We start from the raw sequence: 19259 nt of genomic DNA on the forward strand, positions 1-19259 counted from the left end.
TTTGCTAGAGAGCGTTTGGATGATCCGGAAGAGGGTTGGGAGAATGTCATATGGTTAGATGAAACCAAAATAGAACTTTTTGGTAAAAACTCAACTTGTCGTGTTTGGAGGAGAAAGAATGCGGAGTTGCATCCAAAGAACACCATACCTACTGTGAAGCATGGGGGTGGAAACATCATGCTTTGGGGCTGCTTTTCTGCAAAGGGACCAGGACTACTCCTATCAGCAAGGGCATTGAACGTGAAACGTGGCTGGGTCTTTCAGCATGACAATGATTCCAAACACACAGCCCAGGCAATGAGGGAATGGCTTCAGAAGAAGCATTTCAAGGTCCTGGAGTGGCCTAGCCAGTCTCCAGATCTCAACCCCATAGAAAATCTTTGGAGGGAGTTGAAAGTCTGTGTTGTCCAGCGACAGCCACAAAACATCACTGCTCTAGAGATCATCTGCATAGAGGAATGGGCTAAAATACCAGCAACAGTGTGTGAAAACCTTGGGAAGACTTACAGAAAACGTTTGACCTCTGTCATTGCCAACAAAATGTATAACAAAGTATTGAGATTAACTTTTGTTATTGACCAAATACTTATTTTCCACCATAATTTGCTAATAGATTCTTTAAAAATCAAACAATGTGATTTTCTGGATTATTTTTTTTCTCTCTCTCTCATTTTGTCTCTCAGGTGAGTTATACCTATCATGAAAATAACAGGCCTCTCTCATCTTTTTAAGTGGGAGAACTTGCACAATTGGTGGCTGACAAAATACTTTTTTGCCCCACTGTATTTGGAGGGCTGTATGTCAAATATATTCAGAATGAGTTATTTTAGGCCTAGGTGCCTCATCAGTGTGTGGGGGTATTTTCTTCAAAATGAAACCCATTATTCTTTGTGACTCATACATGGGCTTTACGCTGTAATTTGGATGTTGCCAATGGGCTCTTTGCGCATAGCGCCATGATGCCATGTCTGTTGCAGATAATACGGTCTACTCTCTTCCGGTTTGCCAAACTACAGCAGTCATGTAATATAATCTCTAGTAAACAGCCCAGTATTAGTCTTAAAAAAAAAAACATTTCCCCCTTCATTCCAAAAGCAACCCAAACAATACCATGAGCATTGTTTTCCAATGTGCACATCGTCATCCAAATTCAATAGTGTTTTAAGCAACCACAGATTTCCCAGTGATGTTGAACTCACTCATGATTACAATAACTGCTCTCTCCCAGAACCTGCTTTCGTGTTCACCGCAATGCATCAAAACATCAAATCAAAAAGAGAAATAGACTTGTTAAAGAAAGAGAGCCACAAACCTAAAATTAACTCTGCATTTGGATACGCCAGATCAGATGACGACATTCATGGTATGTATAGTAAGATAGGGAAAAGCTACTCATAACATTAAGCCGCCCTAAATTTACATTGTGAGTGTTTTTCTATTTGTCTTTATGGATAGGAAGATAGCTTGTACAATGTCTCTTTATTTGACATTATGCTGAACACAGACTTTAAAAACAAGAACTTAAATACACGTAGAACACAATGTTAGACATTTTCTGGTTGAGTGACTGGAATTGTACTAACATTTAATACAGTACCACGCGCACATTACATCACTAACCGGGATTGTTTATTAGCATATAGATAACCTATATCTAACATAACCACTACATCAGGAAGAATGTTCACCTATAACTTAATTTCCATAGATGTAAGGAGGGGCATACTCCTTAAATCCCTTCTCTAAATTGCTGCTCAGTGCTTTGGAGGAGGATGTAGATCTGTGATGGTTACTTTGAGCGAGTCCTGTTAACATGGCATATAGAGGAATGCAATTTTTCAAAACAGGATGAGACGGAGCCAAATTTCGGCAAAGTGGGAGTTACAGGTATGTGCAAAGAGCCCATTTGGTCCACTATATCTAACATAGCCACTTCCTATTTCACTGGCCTTAGACTGATTTGTGACCTGATGGCAACTTGAGTCTCCACTGGTAGAGGAGACGTCTCCTGGAGCATCCAAGAGACTAACCGGGTCGCCAAGGAGTTGCAGTAAAATCAAACATGTTCGATTTCATTGGAGAACATTTTGCGACTCCTCTTATTGCTCAATATAGAGAAAAACCTTTACTTAGCTTAAAGTCACAAAACTGTAAACAATCGTCAACAAAGTGGATATGGACATCTCTACCTACGCCCACTTCAACTTCTGAAAATATCAGAACCATCGCCCTGTATTTTGGATTTTGTGGACGTTCAAGCGTTTTCCTCATGTTCCCGGTGCCCGTGTTCCGCGCTCAGATGGCGGAGCACACACACACAAACAAAAACACATAATATACAATGTATATTTAAAGAATATATACGTATACTGTATATAGGCCTACATCAGTGACCTCTGGGTGAATTGGTTGTCACGTTGTCTGGAGATGTCTCCCAGACAGCTTTCTGGTGAGAGCGCAATCTTGGTCTCCCGGGTCCGGAGACTGGTCTCGGCGACTTCTCCGCCAGTGAGATAGGCCTTTTAGCCTCCAAACATGTCAGCTGTTTTGGTTTATTGTAAAACCCCTTCAAAGCAAGTCAGTTAAATCTCGTGTTAGTCTTTTGATGTGAATTTTTTTTCGCCTTTGTTTTGTTTTTAAATGTGTTTCCTGTGAAGCTTCTGTTTTAGGAATCTACCCATGAAGACATGCTCAATCCAAAGAGTTTTTGTTTGCATTGCTTAGAGACACTTCCTGAACTAGATCGTACTGGTGAGCTTTTACTGTTGCGCCTATGATGTTGAATATGATTGCATATATTATTATATCCCCTCCCGTAAGACAAATGGTAAAGATGAATCTGGTTCTGGTACTTCTATCCCTTCTTTTGGGACTTCTGTTTTCTTCTGGCCAGAATTGTGGTGCAGTTACTTTACAAGAGATTGGAATTTTTTTTAATCGAAAAAAATGTAAAAAATTATTTTCCTCCCAGTCTGAATTAAGAATATACAAACAATGGTTTTGATTTAAATTGAAGAAATTAATCTTCGAGCGTGAGAGAAAAGACAAACCCCTTATGGGATACATGCTGTTATTACAGGATGTAAATTTTTTTTTTCTTACCCTGTTCCTGATGTTAATATTGTTGTAAATACAAATTTATATTTAAACTGTCTCTGCTGTCTTTTTGACTCGTAACATTACTTGTATTTTGTATTGCTAAATGCAATCAAAGTGATAATTACCCAATAAGTGTTTTTAAAATAGTGATTATTTCTTCTTACGCAATATTAACATTTTAAATACCAGCACTTAAGGCAATATTTTACAGGTTGCAACACCTTTGCAATTTCTCAGAGAGAGCCCTATTCCTTTTGACAATGTGCCCCAAGATGACTTGGGTAGCTTAGGTCAGTGATTCCTAACCAGGGTGCAGAGGCGTCTTAGTGTAAATGATCCAATTTGACTTTGTACAAAAATTATTTATGAATTACAGTTACGTCTTTGCTCATCTGGCTATGCCAGCAACGTAAAGTGAAAGGCAGAACAATTAAATGCTCTTCTGTTAGATGGCAGAATGTTCAATTAACCTGTGTATCCACCTGTTGCCATTCAAAATAAGAATAATTCAGAATAAGTCCTGGCTTCCTGCAAAAATATATCAGCTGTGTTCAATCAAACGGGCTCAGATTCACTCTACAATAAGTCAATTTGTAAGTAAATTGAGACAAGATTATCATTAGTAGTTGAAAAACAAATGTGAAACAATACAACAGTAGCTAATAAGGCAGTTACTTATTTTTTTTTAATATACATTTTCGACCTTTCGACGAGCTGTCTGACATCAGGAAATGAATGTTGGTGTCTAGGGATCGTGAGAACAGACATTGTGTCGGCAAAAATCATCAGCACCTCCTCTCGGGCTGGCTGTTGCTTGTAAGCTGAGGTTCCAATACAGAAATCTAATGTTATTTAAAGTGTTGAGGTGTATTAAGTACACCTCAACACTTTATTTATTCATGCTTTTTGATTTTGTCTTTACTTGGGATGTTTATCTTTTTTTTTTTTTCCAGACCGATACCAGTACGGGTATTCACTCTTGAGTACTTCAAAAAAAAAAAAAAGACAAAGAAATTCAATTAACAAAATGACAGATAATTGTGAACAAAGACCTTTCTTTCTGACGCACTTGATGATTCACCTATGTGTCAAACCGCCACAGTGTAGCGTCATCTAGTGGCGAGCAAGACTTACTCGGTGTCGGATATTTTTGCCTTAAGTATCGGTGGACAAGGATCTATACAGGTTGGCCAGACAGAGGACTAGAGATGGGAAGGATGTGCAGCAGGTTAGGGTGATTAAGGACAGAGATGGAAATATGTTGACTGGTGCCAGTAGTGTGCTAGATAGATGGAAAGAATACTTTGAGAGAAAGGAGAGTAAAAGAGGCAAGTGTGGTGGACCAGGAAGTGGCAATGATTAGTAAGGGGGAAGTTAGAAAGGCATTAAAGAGAATGAAAAATGGAAAGGCAGTTGGTCCTGGCGACATTCCTGTGGCAGTATGGAAGCATCTAGGAGAGGTGGCTGTGGAGTTTTTGACCAGCTTGTTCAATAGAATTCTAGCGGATGAGAAGATGCCTGAGAAATGGAGGAAAAGTGTGCTGGTGCCCATTTTTAAGAACAAGGGTGATGTGCAGAGCTGTGGGAACTATAGAGGAATAAAGTTGATGAGCCACACAATGAAGTTATGGGAAAGAGTAGTGGAGGCTAGACTCAGGATAGAAGTGAGTATTTGCGAGCAACAGTATGGTTTCATGCCTAGAAAGAGTACCACAGATGCAATTTTTGCCTTGAGGATGTTGATGGAAAAGTACAGAGAAGGTCAGAAGGAGCTACATTGTGTCTTTGTAGATCTAGAGAAAGCCTATGACAGAGTACCCAGAGAGGAACTTTAGTACTGCATGCAGAAGTCTGGAGTGGCAGAGAAGTACGTTAGAATAATACAGGACATGTACGAGGCCAGCAGAACAGTGGTGAGGTGCGCTGTAGGTGTGACAGACAAATTTAAGGTGGAGGTGGGACTGCATTAGGGATCAGCCCTGAGCCCCTTCCTGTTTGCAGTGGTGATGGGACAGTTAGAAAGATGGAGGCATGCACTGGAAAGCAGAGGAATGAAGATTTGCCGAAGTAAGACAGAATATATGTGCATGAATGAGAGGGATGGTGGGGGAAGAGTGAGGCTATAGAGAGAAGAGATAGCAAGGGTGGAGGACTTTAAATACTTGGGGTCAACAGTCCAGAGCAATGGTGAGTGTGGTCATGAAGTGAAGAAACGGGTCCAAGCAGGTTGGAACGGGTGGAGGAAGGTATTAGGTGTGTTATGTGACAGAAGGATGAAGGGCAAAGTTTATAAAACAGGGGTGAGGCCAGCCATGATGTATGGATTAGAGACAGTGGCACTGAAGAGAGAACAGGAAGCAGACCTGGAGGTGGCGGAAATGAAGATGTTGAGGTTCGCTCTCGGAGTGACCAGGTTGGATAAAATTAGAAATGAGCTCATCAGAGGGACAGCCAAGGTTCGATGTTTTGGAGACAAAGTTAGAGAGAGCAGACTTCTATGGTTTGGACACGTCCCGAGGAGAGAGAGTCAGTATATTGGTAAAAGGATGATGAGGAAGGAGCTACCAGGCAAGAGAGCTAGAGGAAGACCAAAGAGAAGGTTGATGGATGTCGTGAGGGAAGACATGAAGGCATTTGGTGTTCGAGAGGAGGATGCAGGAGATAGGCTTACATGGAAAAGGATGACGTGCTGTGGCGACCCCTAAAGGGACAAGCCGAAAGGAAAAGAAGATCGGTGGCTGGTATCGGCAGCCTTCACAAGTACCCGATACCTTGAAATAAAGGCCGGTATCGGGACGATTCTCTTTATATGTCAACTGCCCGAGCAGTTGTTTTGTATGTGTGGCTCATAATCTCTAACCACTGCGGTGTTACAGTACCTGTTAATGTGGAGACATACATTTCTGGGTTCCTCCTAAACCATTCAAATAATGTACAAGAGAAAGTAAACATTATTGTGTTTTGCAACAATACTTAACTATAGTTATAATGTACCTGTGGATAAAAAAGTGAAGCATGTGGCCAAAATATGCACGGGCTGTACGTACGTTTGTGCCTCTGACCGGCCATTCAAATAAGCAAGCATCTTTTAAAATACGTTATCGCTTCCACGTCCTGATTCTATAGCAACCCACTTCTTCCAACTATTAAGCTATCTTTTTCTGGTTTCATAAATGTGATAAAGTACAACATACGGTGCAGCATCAAGCACACGTGCACATATCCAATGGCTCCATGTGTGAAGTCGTAGTACCCGGAGAGATGATGCGAACTCCCTACAGGAAGACCTGAGCTGAGATTCCAACACCAAACCATAGAACGGTGAGGCAGCCATGTTCACTAGTTCTTCACTGTGCAGCCCAGTGGTGGGAAATAACAAAGTCCAAACACTTTGTAACTATCCTAGACTTTTCAGATATCTCTACTTGAGTATTTTTCTGAAGCCTTTACTTTTACTGGCTACATTTGAAAACTGGTGTCTGTACTTTCTCCTCCTCACTTTGTCAAAATAGGCTTGGTACTTTTTAAACTTGATGACGCAACGTAAAGGAGAAACTGCTTGAGATCTTGGGAAATTATAAGGTGGACAAAAAAAAAACAACAGACATTAACGCCATGGTGGGGCGTGAACCAGGGACCGCAGGGAGCATTAATGACGATGAAGCAACAGATTTGTTTGATGTTGATTCCTGGGGAGTGTTTTGTGTCTTGTGCCAGCCTAAAAACCACCATCTTCTGCTGTTCAAAACTGCCGCCTAATCTGAAAAAACATGCATATGGTTTTTTTTCAGTTGTCATCCTTAGCTATTTTCGCATTTTTTGTCATTCAGTACACATTTGCAGAGCTATGCAAACACGTTGTTTTGATTGCATAAAAGGGGAGTTCATAAAAGAGGAAACTGATGACTGAAACTATTTTGTGTGGAGATTTGTTTTGTTTTCATTGAGCCATTTTTACTTTTGTACTGTAATGCACTCATGTGTGGTCAAGGATAACACAGTCGCTGATGCACTGCAGTCACTTTATTACCTCGAGCGGTAAGAGAACGGACTTTCTTACTCTTGGCTCTCGGCTACAACTCGCAGCTCTCCAGGCACTCCGCACACAGACTCACTAACTTGAGCCAATGTTCAAGCTGAACTGTCTCTTTGGTCTTTCATCTTTGCTGAAGTCACAATATCCAATCACTAGACCCCGCCCTTAATTGCTCACACTCAGTTAAAGACAGTACACTACTTTTTTATATTTTTCCCAAGTCAAGGAATAGAATCACTTTGTCTTTTTTTCCCACACAAGTAGGCCAATACTGTATATTTCCTCTCGCCCTCTCTCTCTCTCTGGCCCCCCTTCTCGAATTCTTATTTTTGCATAGTTTCCCCACTTTAATGTTTAAGACCATCAAACCAATGTTAGTACCAGAAAACTATAACCCAAGTGAACTTCAAATGCTGTTTTTTAATGGTGATTTCATTCATTAAGGAAACATTTCAGTTACTTGGCCTTGTGTGGAAAAGGTAATGGCCCCTACACCTAATACAAATCGAGAAAAATAATCAATAAATCTGAAATCAAGCATTTTCTATAACGGGCAAGGAGTCTTTCACATTTCTGTGGCGATATTTTGCCCCACTCTTCCTTGCAGAATTGTTTGAATTCAGCAAAAATTTAGGGTTTTCGAGCATTTGCATTTCAATTGGATTCAAGTCTGGACTTTGACTAGGCCACTCCAAAACCTTCATTTTGTTTTTTTAAGCCATTCAGAAGTTGACTTGCCGGTGTGTTTGGGATTGTTATCCTGTTGCAGAACCCAAGTGCGCTTCAGCTTGAGGTCACAAACAGAAGGCTGAACATTCTCCTTCAGGATCTTCTGTTAAAGAGCAAAATTCATGGTTGCATCAATCACAGCAAGTTGTCCAGGTTCTGAAAGAGCAACGCCACGCCAAGACCATCGCACTGCCACCACCATATTTGACTGTTGGTCTGATGTTCTTTTTCTGAAATGCTGTGGTACATCCACACCAGATGTAATGCGACAAACACCTTCCAAAAAGCTCAAGTTTCATCTCGTCAGTCCACATGATATTCTCCCAGGAAAAGGTCTGGAGGTAATCAGGCTTAGGTGTTATCAGTGAAAATTAACCAAAAATGGTGATTAGCCACAATCAATGAATGATTTCACACGGGGGCAATTACATTTTCATGCTGGTAACTTTGAATAGTTTTTTTTTTTGTTTCTTCTTCTTCTTCATAAATGAAATCACCATTTAAAAACAGCATTTTAGGTTCACTTGGGTTTATATGTGTCTATTCACATTTGTTTGATTATCCTTAAGATGAAAGTGGGGAAACTATGCACAAATGGGAAGAGAAGGGAGCCAATACTTTTTCACATATCCGTCCTCTGTCTACCTCTGCTGGTGGACTAATTGCTCTTACCAGACGTCGGACGGGGCGGGCAAAGATGAAAGAGACGCACGGGATGTCCATTGGGCTGCACGTGCACACGGACCCGCCTTCCCTCTCAACGTTTTTCTTTCACAGGACACTAAAAGACTTTGCACTTGTCATCCCAAAGCGGTGTGTGTTTTAATCATGCCTCCGTTACTGTAACCTCTCGTTGTTGTTCTGTTTCTTTTGTCTTTCCTGCTTCCCTTTTTGTCGAACCGTTTCTTCCCCACAAATGAGTTCGCCGCCGTTCTTGGGGCACCTGCTCGGGGTTCCTGTCGAAAGCGTGGAGCCCGGTGCTGTGGAGAAAGACACGACTCACACGAAGATTTTTGTGGGCGGGTTGCCCTATCACTCCGACGACGCCTCACTTCTGAAATATTTCGAGACTTTCGGGGACGTCGTCGAAGCGGTGGTGATCACCGACAAACACACGGGCAAGTCCAGAGGATACGGCTTTGTGAGTACATCGCATCTTTTGCTTTACGATTGAGTCTTTTGGACTGACTCATATTTGGCGCCTTGAATCTTTTTTTTTTTTTCGACTGCAAACTATGCAATCAGGCGTGTAGACTATCAGGTTATTTGGAGTACGTGTGTCATTAATTATTGGCCCACTTACCCAAAATCCTCTGACGCTTGCTGCACTGAGCTTTAGCAACCTCTTTTTGAAATATAAACCCCTCGACCCATCACCCCAATTTGGTATGGTTCGAATTTCAGTGTATATCACCTCAGGAGCATTTGGCTTAAACACATTAAAGCAAAACACATCAAAGGGGATCTATAATGTTGCAAGCCTAAATTGTTCAAGTTTAGTGAGGGGAAAAAAATGGAGCAACTTAGATCCTGTAATGCCCTAGCATGTAGGCAAGGAGAGCCACAGTCGCCGATGCACTTTCAGCTGCTTATTTGAATGGGACAGTCAAATACAACATGAGAACACTCGCGAGGAGCTGCTGTAGGCCACAAGTTACGGCCAAACGCCTACACAAACGCAAACTAATGGGCCAGCCTGACTCCACCGCCTGACGCTATTTACGAGGCCAGACCCCTTAAAGACCCACATTCAACACTCAAATACTACACTATTACTACACATTCCATATTTTTTACACTCTTATTGCTTAATTATATTTTTAAGATATACAGTGCTTGGGTGTGGCTGGAACGATCAATGGCATTTAAATTAATTTTAAGGAGGCAAATTGATTTGACATACAAGTAAATGACGTAAAGTACAATTGCAGTTAGGTCTAGTGTGAAATTAAACAGCCAAGGAAATGTTTAGCAATCTGGACTTCAACCGCACTGTTATGAAAAAGTGGTGATAATTAACAATAACCTCCTGCACACCGAGTTTGTCACACCGCTTCATTAATTGACAAGTGTATTTCAGTGGCTTGGTCATGAAATGCTGCATCCATCGGTGACAACGCAATGGAATATTTACATGCGCTTGCTTTAAGATAACAGGGTTGGCTTCTTATTAATGACACTAATTTGATTGCTGAAGAAAGGTGTTGGTGGGGCGGGGACGGAGGAAGTGTTTGTTTGCTTTTGTGTCCATGCGCCACAAAAGTGCTTTCATATTCCAGGACGTTCACTTGTTTTCCACACTGGGCTCTGCTTCCATTAGTACGGTACAGTGATGAGGGCTACGTCTACTGGTACGTGAAAGAATCACTGCCCAAAATACAGTTCGGTTGTATTTAACTTTGAAGTTCAATACAGTAGACCCCCACATACTCGCTGTTCAGCACCCGCAAATTCACCTATTGGTGGATTTTTGATTATTTGTTTCCTTTTTTTTTTTTTTTTTTTTTTGGGTGGGAACCAACCCCAAAACCACTTAGCTGTGGTTTATCCAAGCTTATTCAATAATTTTCTTGAGTTAAAAGCATTAAAATAAACAAATTTCCGATGCAATCATAATGAGCGTCAATTATCCACGGATTTTCGCTAGTCACAGTTCAGCCCATTCCCAATCCCCGCGACTAGTGGGCATCGACTGTACATTTGCATTTAACCACGACCGCTAGTAGAAGCAAGCAGCTGGCTGCCGTGAACTGTCGCCGCTGAGCAAGGCAGAAGAGACGGCCAAAGGCCAGCAGAAACATGCCAGCAAAATCTTGCTACTGATTTTCAATCTCACAAAAGCTAGTTTCACCATTGGCCTAGCAGTCGGGATGAGGGCCAACGCATTGCATGAGACAGATCTGCCCCGAAAACAAGCAGGTTTCCCCTTGGCAAGAAAATACTTTCACGGATGCAGGTTTGTGTGGTGGAGTTGTTAACAGGTGGACCCAAATGCAGGGAAGCAGGCGTTATCTCAAGCAAAAGGATTTATTTTAAAAAACAAAGGCAAACAAGGTTAATGGCAAAGTTGAAAGTCCCCAACCAAAAAAAAATCAAGAATCAAAGTAACAAAGAAATAAAACACTCAGTACTACAGGAGACATGAGTTATGATGAAAGCAACCACAAAAACTATGAACAGACAGAGACTACCAGAAAGCAGGGAACTAAATACAAGTAAACTGACAGGACAGCAAGGCACACTTGGACAAGACACATGTGGCTGGAGAGAGCTAATATGTAGTCACAAGGAACAGGGCTGATGAAGACGGGTGGAAACAAATAAGCAAGACAAGACATTAACAATGACAGAAAGGAAAACAAGCATAACATGAAACAAAACTAAATATAATCTAAACAACAAAAACACAGATCATGACAAATATAGTGTAAAAATAATTGAAAGAATTGTTCCTTGCGGTATTTTGTCAAAAACACACCACAGAAACATTATTAAGACACTGGGAACTGTTTCAAATTGTGAAAAAAAGTACAATTTGTCTCCTTTGAATTATGTTTGTCTGTTGTGGTGCAGGTGTACCGAAAAGGCCTGCTGATGGGCGGAAAATGCACAGCACACAATTTGAAACAAAACCTATAAAATAAAGATTTTCTTGGTGACAGATGATGTTAGCAAGCTGCCACTAGTCTGCTTTGTTGCATTCATAGTCAGGTATCACAGTTTAGCCCTGTTAGGATGTCATATTGTTCATGTAGCTGGAAACACAAACCTGAAATTTTTTTTCCCTGTTTGTAGCCATTAAAAGTTTCACAAAAATCCACAGCAAATGTATCAGAAAATATGACACAGATTGAACAAATGTTTCTTATGATGTATTGTTATTTATTTGTCTGTGATTGACTAGTGACCAGCCAAGGCTGTAGTCATCCTTTGGCCCAAAGTCAGCTGTGACCAGGTCGTTGCAATGGGGACAATAAATGCTCTTTGGTGGAAATTTAGCTTTAGTTTCCTTTTGACTTCCACCATTGCCAGGATGCTGTATGCGTGTGAGCGAGAGTTCTACCAAGCCACAGCTTGCTCATTTCATCCGATGTCCCCCAGCAGCTTTGTGAACACCAGCAGATCTTGAACCATCCTCCGTTTGCAGAAAGATTTCATGTTGAGCATCTATTTGCTCTTGTGTGTCTTGACCTTGAGCTCAAAACACTCAAAGCTCCCCTTCCCACGCTATCTGCCCACTCTTCAAACACACTCCCTCAAGGTAGAGTCCAGTTGCTCATCCCAATCCAGAAAAAAACCCTCCCACATACTGTAGCAGCCTACGCTAACTTAACATGCCGCTGAAGCTCAGCTGGAAGCATCTTAATGCACATCTTTGTACCTCCATGTATTTTTGTAAACCATAGTCTAGTTTTTGGGGAAGAGAGACAAGGATGGCAGCTTTCTGTGGGCTGCCCATGGAACATACACAAAAGAGGGCCCTCCCACCTCCTTTGTGCATGGACAGGCTCTTCCATGGGTTTTTACACATGATGCAGTTGGTGTGCTTTTGGAGTTGACCTGCGGGATGTTGTGTCTACAGGTGACCATGGCAGACAGCGCAGCCGCAGAGCAGGCATGCAAGGATGCAAACCCCATCATCGACGGCAGGAAGGCCAATGTCAACCTGGCGTACTTGGGAGCCAAGCCACGCAGCTCGCAGACAAGTGAGTGTGTTTTTCCAGGCAGTCACTTACCTGCCAAACTTTGTACGCTTCCTTTATGCTGGAAACGGCCTTCAGCTTTGCCGGTTCTGTCTTCATCTTTTAGCTGCGTATTTATGGCAAACCTTCTTATAAGTATACTTCCTCCCAGCTGCATCCATGAAGTACCCCACCTGTCTCCCAAAGTCAGCTGGGATAGGCCTCAGCTAGCCTGCAACCGTAGTGAGGATAGGCGGTACAGAAAATGGATTGGGCTATATTATTATATGAATAATTTAAAATAGATGCACAACTACAGGACCAAAAAATTTGCAGTTTCTGTTTTCTCTCAGTAGATGTGTCACTGTGTTCAGGTGTCATCCCAAGTGTAATCCAACACAAAAGTATGTATGTACTCTTGCAATCAACTTCTTAAACAGCTAACCTACAATTCCATTGCACCGTGCTGGCAATTTTTTTGTCTGAGTTTGTTGTCACATTTCTGTCGGGCAAATTATATACTCACTGTAGTAGTCTCGCCACGCTGCACTATTTGCATATCTGTTGTTGACCAATACTGGCCACTCATGCCAGAGTAGCATCTGCTCCATTTGCACACTGACTGAGGAGTATCTGCAAGATTTGCACAATCAACATTGTCCCAGATTATCGCACTACTCGTCACTTTAAACTGCATACACTCCTTGAAGTCTTGGTGCCCTTTGCACAATGGTCATTGCACCGCACTATTGCGAGATTAGTCATTCTGTTCTAAGTGCTAAAGGACTCTGCATCTTTTTGCACAATTGTCAAAAAAAAAATAATAATAATAATTTGTACCGGCATTACCAGATAACAAGCAACCCTTTATTTCTCAATGACTGTTTTTGTTAATGTCTTTGTCTCAAAAGTGTTCTCTGTCAATTCACTGTCTGTTGTCGTACTAGAGCGGCTCCAACTACCGGAGACAAATTCCTTGTGTTTTTTGGACATACTTTGCAAATAAAGATGATTCTAATCCTGTTCTGGAATTTGAGGACTCAGTTCCCAAAAGGAAGGTCATCTAAAAAAAAAATGCGAACTGTGGAGAAAAGTCAAGTTAGCGGTATAAAATATTCAGGGCCACCATTCATCCAGTATTTGTTGTCCGTACGTTTTCCACTTGGGTTCATGCACAGCTTGCTTGCCGCCAGGCATTTTCATTGTGAACCACCAGTCCACATGCTTGTTTTCCAAACAACATCCTGCTGCACACCAAACATTGACAGCCCCCTTTGGAGCTTTACGGTGAAAACACAGTTGCGTGTAAATGCGACTGACTAACAGCCAACAACCACTGAGTGTGTGTCCTCATCGGCAGGCCAGCACTCTGACGCATGCAAGCGTGCTGCTAATGGGAGATGGCAGTGCTTGGTATTATTTGTGTGTAAGTGCAGCACATTGGGGGGGAATAAGAGCATGTCTGTTGCCTCTTTATGCAACCTAAAAGAAAGATTTCTATATACGTTGGAACAAAAGAGATGGGGAAGAAGAGGAGCTACAACAGGGGGGCAAATGGCTGGAGGAATGAAGAGATGGATGAATTTCTCTGTCTTACTCAGCCTCAGCTCATTCCTGATGAACCTTGAAGGCAGCGAGGTCACAGACGTTGCATGTCAAGGGACTGGCAGTCAGTCAGCAATATCCTTGTATACATGCTTGAATCTGAAGAAGGAGAAAGAGAGAGAATGGACCTTGCCTCACCACTGCCTCTCATTCGGCTGCAGGTCTCTCTGCTGCGGTTCAAGTCCAGCAAGTCCACCCTGCATGGGCTCAACGGCACTACGGGTAAGGCTGAGACCAATCAATACTTGTATTTGCGATGTTGACTTTCACTTCTTCTGGTCTGTTAAACACACAAGACGCAGGGTTCTGGATTTCAATCACGGTTGACTTCAGCTTCACTGAGGCAGCAAGCCACTTAGTTAAACTTCCATGCACACATACACACACACTCACACACACGCAACAATGGACACGTGCACGCACATACTCACACACAGCTGCTGTCATCTAAACACACTCTTTCACTCAGGGATTGTTGGATCACTAAAACACATCCTATTAGGATCCACTGTTTTGCATAGAAGGTAAGAGAAGAATAGTCATTTTCAGCCAGTTTGATCAACTATGGTGAAGACATGGCCCAATTTACTGATATCAATATTTCAATTATTAGCTGTTGTTATCCATCAAAAAGTCATAATTGTTTCTAAGAAAAAAAAAAAAAAAATTCTAAAGTAATATTTTTCAAACTTTTAATGCCAAAATGTCTTTACCATTAGGTGTCCAAAATGAACTTGTTTTTTGAACATGCTAATAACATTTTTGGATGGGTAGTATAGGATTGTTCTCCTATTGCTTAATATGCCTTTTCCATGAAAAGTAAGACAAATGCATCTTAGTGTCTTCAGAGTGCCTTTTTTTTTTTGTTCTTTTACAAACGGTCCTTCTTTTACACTCGAGCTGTCTTCACCGTTAATCATACATGCGTAATTTGCCGTTTTGAACTCAAAATAGGCCATTTACGTAAATCGTATAGATCCGATGAGTTTTTCCTCGGGGGGGGGGGGGGGTCGACGTCACTGACGTCATAGGTTGTGTCGTACTCCTTGAACGCTAGCAGCTAGATCCATTCCACACATCCACACAGAGATCTAATTGTGAATATTGCTCGGCGGTGGATTAAAATGGGGCCTGAGGTTCTGCGCTCAAAGTCACAGGAGTTGCCGAGACCAGAAAAAAACTTCCCCGCCGCTTCTGCTGTTAATAAGTCATGGTACTTTTACTCTGTTACAATGATCTGAATGTCGCTCGCTACTTTTATTTATCAATTATTGCTTATTTGTCAACTATTTTGTGCGCGAGACTATGACTTCGACTTCCGCGTCGGGCGCTATTTGTGTCATCCAATTTAAGCGCTACTGACGTTTGTCTAGTTCATCAATCAAACGACACAAAGTCACATGACCTCAGACAACATCTTCCATTGGGCTTCCCGGACATGGATATTAACACTAGATAAGCCTGCCCCGCTGACCGTCATGCATACATGGTGGGCATGTTGGGAAGGTCGTCATTACAATGAAGGCAACGGCGTGCTACTCTTGTTTACAATTAGACGAACAAAAACAACAGCTTTGATGTATTGTAGTATTTGTCTGGCACACTCTGCCCAAACGTGGACATTTCAGCTCACTTATAACTTGAGAAAACACCGTGCAGTAAATTTCAGATGTTTTGACTGTGCATACACACAAACAGCAGTATCAGAATTTGTACATTCACATTTTATTTTGTAATTTTTTTTTTTATTTTCATGCAGTGGTTAAAAAAAAATTAAAATCCGAAGTTACTCACTATTTAGTCAGTATTTGAGTAATAATTTCACTGCGTACTTTTTACTCTTACTCAAGTAATTTTTTGGAGGACTACTTTTACTTGAGTCGCATTATTGTCAAGTAACAGTACTCTGATTTGAGGACAATGTTTGGCTACTCTACCCACCTCTGGAGCGGACATCCTCTATTGCTCCTCTTACTTTTAAGCAACATTTTTCTGGCCTCAAGTTGGAAGCCAGAACAAAAAAGCAAGGAAATGAGGCAAATTAAATTTTAATCTTAAATTTGTACATCAACCTGTACATGAGAGGTGTAAATAAGTTTTTCTGTGTGAAGAATTATAATTTTTTTTTTTTTTTTTGCCTTATTGTACTTTTTAGAGAATTTCTGCAGGGACTTGGGGGATCTCCACAGACCCCCTCTGGTCACCGTTTTCATGCCTTTGGTGTTTGCATGTCTGGTTAATGCTGCTGGAGGGCCTCATTATGTTGGTGCAATACACCAGAGGGATCTGTGAGCTGAAGTGACAGGATGAGGCAGCCATTTTACGTACACAATAGCAGACAGAAAAATAATGTTATTTCTGAGATGGATGGATATACCACGATTTTTATGAAGCTCTTTGTCTTTACTGTAATACACTTTTGTCTTTACCATTATAAAGTATATTTCAGTGGGCCTCCACCATTTGCTCTGTCAATAGGGACTGCCTTTACTATGAATGCCAACAATTTAAAATCATCGAACTTTTAAAAAATAGGACTTTTAAGTTTGATTGTTTGAGCATGGGGAGACATTCACAGATATATAAAACTAAGGTGGCATTTAAAAAAAAAAAAAAAATGCGTCTTTACCGTTATTGATGAAATTGTATGCAAATGACCCATAACAGTGGAAATAGTGCTAAAGGCAAGTATGAGTGAATTTTGGATGAATTTGGTGTGAAAGAACGAACACACAGACCCCTACCTCAACCCCAACGCTTTTGCGATGAAATACAACAGAGATTGAGAAACTACAACAGAACACACATTTACTCTCGATGGGTTGTGAAGAATAACCAATTATTTGATGTGTTGCAATGCATATGTCAAGAATTCAGAAAAAAATAATACATTTTAATAATCACTTAAGTAATACCTTTAGCTGGTGGAACGAAAGAAAAAGTGGAAGACTGAAGTGCAGTACCCGCTGGACAACCAAAGTGGCACATTTAGTGTGAGGGAGTGATGAGGCAAGTATTTTTTTACAATATACAAAAATGTGATATTGATGGTCTAGTGAGTGAAGTACATACATAGGCATATGCGGTTTGCTTCTTCAACAGTCAAGCCACAACATGTCTAAGAGCAGAGCAGCAAGATGGAGGCTGACACTTCTGTAGATTGTTCTGAACACAGAATGCGCAGCCCCGTCTCATAGCGCCTCTCAGTAGCACATCAATACATCTGACTGCTGTTATCTCGAGGGTGGTCTGTCTGTTGCTGTGGCTCTGAGGAAGGTGACCGACCACCTCACACGTTAACGGCATAACATCACAGAGCGAGACTTGAGTGTGTGATCCTGTTGTTGTTGATGTGAATGTTATGTGTATTGTGGGTGAGTGTGATAGAAATGTTTTTCACTGTAAGATTCATTACAAACACAACTATGATGTATTTGCGAGTAATTTCAATACACAAAACTAAAACTCTATTATTGGCTTTTTGGAACGCTGAAAAACATTTGAACTCAATCTGATCGAACCGTACTGCTTTATGGCGGTTTCTCTCTCTTTTGCCTTAGCTGCTTTGTTACTTCTTCAATTCACAAGCAAAAGATCAAGGACTGACAATGCCAGTGCTAACTGCAACTTCTTAACAGCGAGAGTGAAAATGAAGCAGAAATGCTTTATTCACGCATGGTCGTAGAGCTTCTGGTTACTTTTAAAATAAAAAGAAGACACTGATCACTGCCACCTGATGGTATCAAGGGGCATTACTTCTCACTCGTGTGCACCAGGTCTGGTGTGGGGTCGAGTCGTTGCGGTGTGTCCGCCATCACTTCAGCCAGCCCGACGTGGCCGACCATGGCCTTGGTGTGTTAGGACTTTTTGGCTGCACGGTGAATGTGTGATGGAAGTTCAGCTGCCACATGACTCAGTGAAACAAGAGAGCCGATGAGTTCGAGACAATGACTTGACATTGCTGCATGTGAAGCTTAGTTTATGCTTGGCACATCCGCGAGGTCTGCACGGCTCCGCGTGGCAAAATTACATCATTTCACCAACCACGCTCCTCCGCACAGCGTCAGTATGGCCCAAATTTTCTGCACTCTCCACCTACAAAAATGTGTAATTACACAGACGGACCCGCATGGAAAAACATGGCGGACAAGCAAAAGCTCCATTCGGCGGCGGAAACAAGTGTTTTCCATTTCTATTATGGTTTCGTGTTGTTGGTATGACGTAGATGCTCCACACTGTCTGGGAGAATATTGGCTAACAGTGGGGGCAAGCAAGTCTAAATGCTGCAAAAATTGTATCAACCTGATTCCGCATGTCTTTCCGCGCGCAACGTACATGCGTCAAGCATAAACCAAGCTTTACTCTGGTGGATGACAGGGTTAACCAGTGTCATAACGGTCTATGTAATATTGAGAAGCTGAAAAAAATTTAGGTACTGTGGTTTTGTTTTTTTGTAACATACAAGCAATATTTTGTTGTGTGCGCTGCCCCACTTCAAGATGCCAAGCTCTCATCCCAAGGCGACAGAAAAGTCCATTTAAAAAAAAAAAAAAAAAAAAAAAAAAAAAAAAATCAATTGCTCCGAGTGCTATTAATATTGTATTCTTCAATTTCTGAATGAGTGATGAGAGAACTGACGCTGACCCAGATGAATGAATGAGTGATGATGGCTTGATTGGAAGTTTCCTGCAGCAAGGAAGAACATTCACGTTTAAGAGGGAGTCGCCCTTTTTCTAAATCTAAAATAACTTTGACACTTCACACTGAAACTAAAATGAAAGTATACACACACACACACAAACGGGGGCTGGCTCTTTGTTTTTTAGTATACAGTACCAACACCTGCAAATTAAAAAAAATGTATGTGTAGAGATATGCAATACAACAATAAATAGCATTGTGTGCTATAAAAACATCTACCGTATGATTGCTTATATCATTATTTTGAAGTGTGGGGTGTTGTGTTCGCTCTGTTGTAGGGATGGAACGTTTTTTGAAAACCATCAAAACGCTTCAGTTCGACTGTTTCGGTTAGGTTCACGTGCTCCGTTTGGTTCATACTCGACTCTTTTTTTAATTTTTATCTTTTTCCATTTACCAATGAGGAG

General features: G+C 41.4%; 1 protein-coding gene across 3 annotated transcripts in view; it reads left to right on the forward strand.

Annotated features, from left to right (window-relative positions):
- Nucleotides 1-8460: 8460 nt before the first annotated feature.
- LOC133487892 (RNA-binding protein 38-like) overlaps nucleotides 8461-19259 on the forward strand; it is a 30520-nt gene continuing 19721 nt past the window's right edge. Inside the window, exons 1-3 of one of the 3 annotated variants that reach the window (XM_061795149.1) lie at nucleotides 8461-9005; nucleotides 12447-12570; nucleotides 14313-14373. In XM_061795149.1, the coding sequence (XP_061651133.1) occupies nucleotides 8781-9005; nucleotides 12447-12570; nucleotides 14313-14373 (410 nt within the window). In that variant the 5' untranslated portion in view covers nucleotides 8461-8780. The remainder of the gene's footprint in view (nucleotides 9006-12446; nucleotides 12571-14312; nucleotides 14374-19259) is intronic. The other 2 variants (XM_061795154.1, XM_061795142.1) reach the window with 2 other exon arrangements.

Source organism: Phyllopteryx taeniolatus, chromosome 1 (assembly GCF_024500385.1).
Source record: "Phyllopteryx taeniolatus isolate TA_2022b chromosome 1, UOR_Ptae_1.2, whole genome shotgun sequence".
Classification (NCBI taxonomy): domain Eukaryota; kingdom Metazoa; phylum Chordata; class Actinopteri; order Syngnathiformes; family Syngnathidae; genus Phyllopteryx; species Phyllopteryx taeniolatus.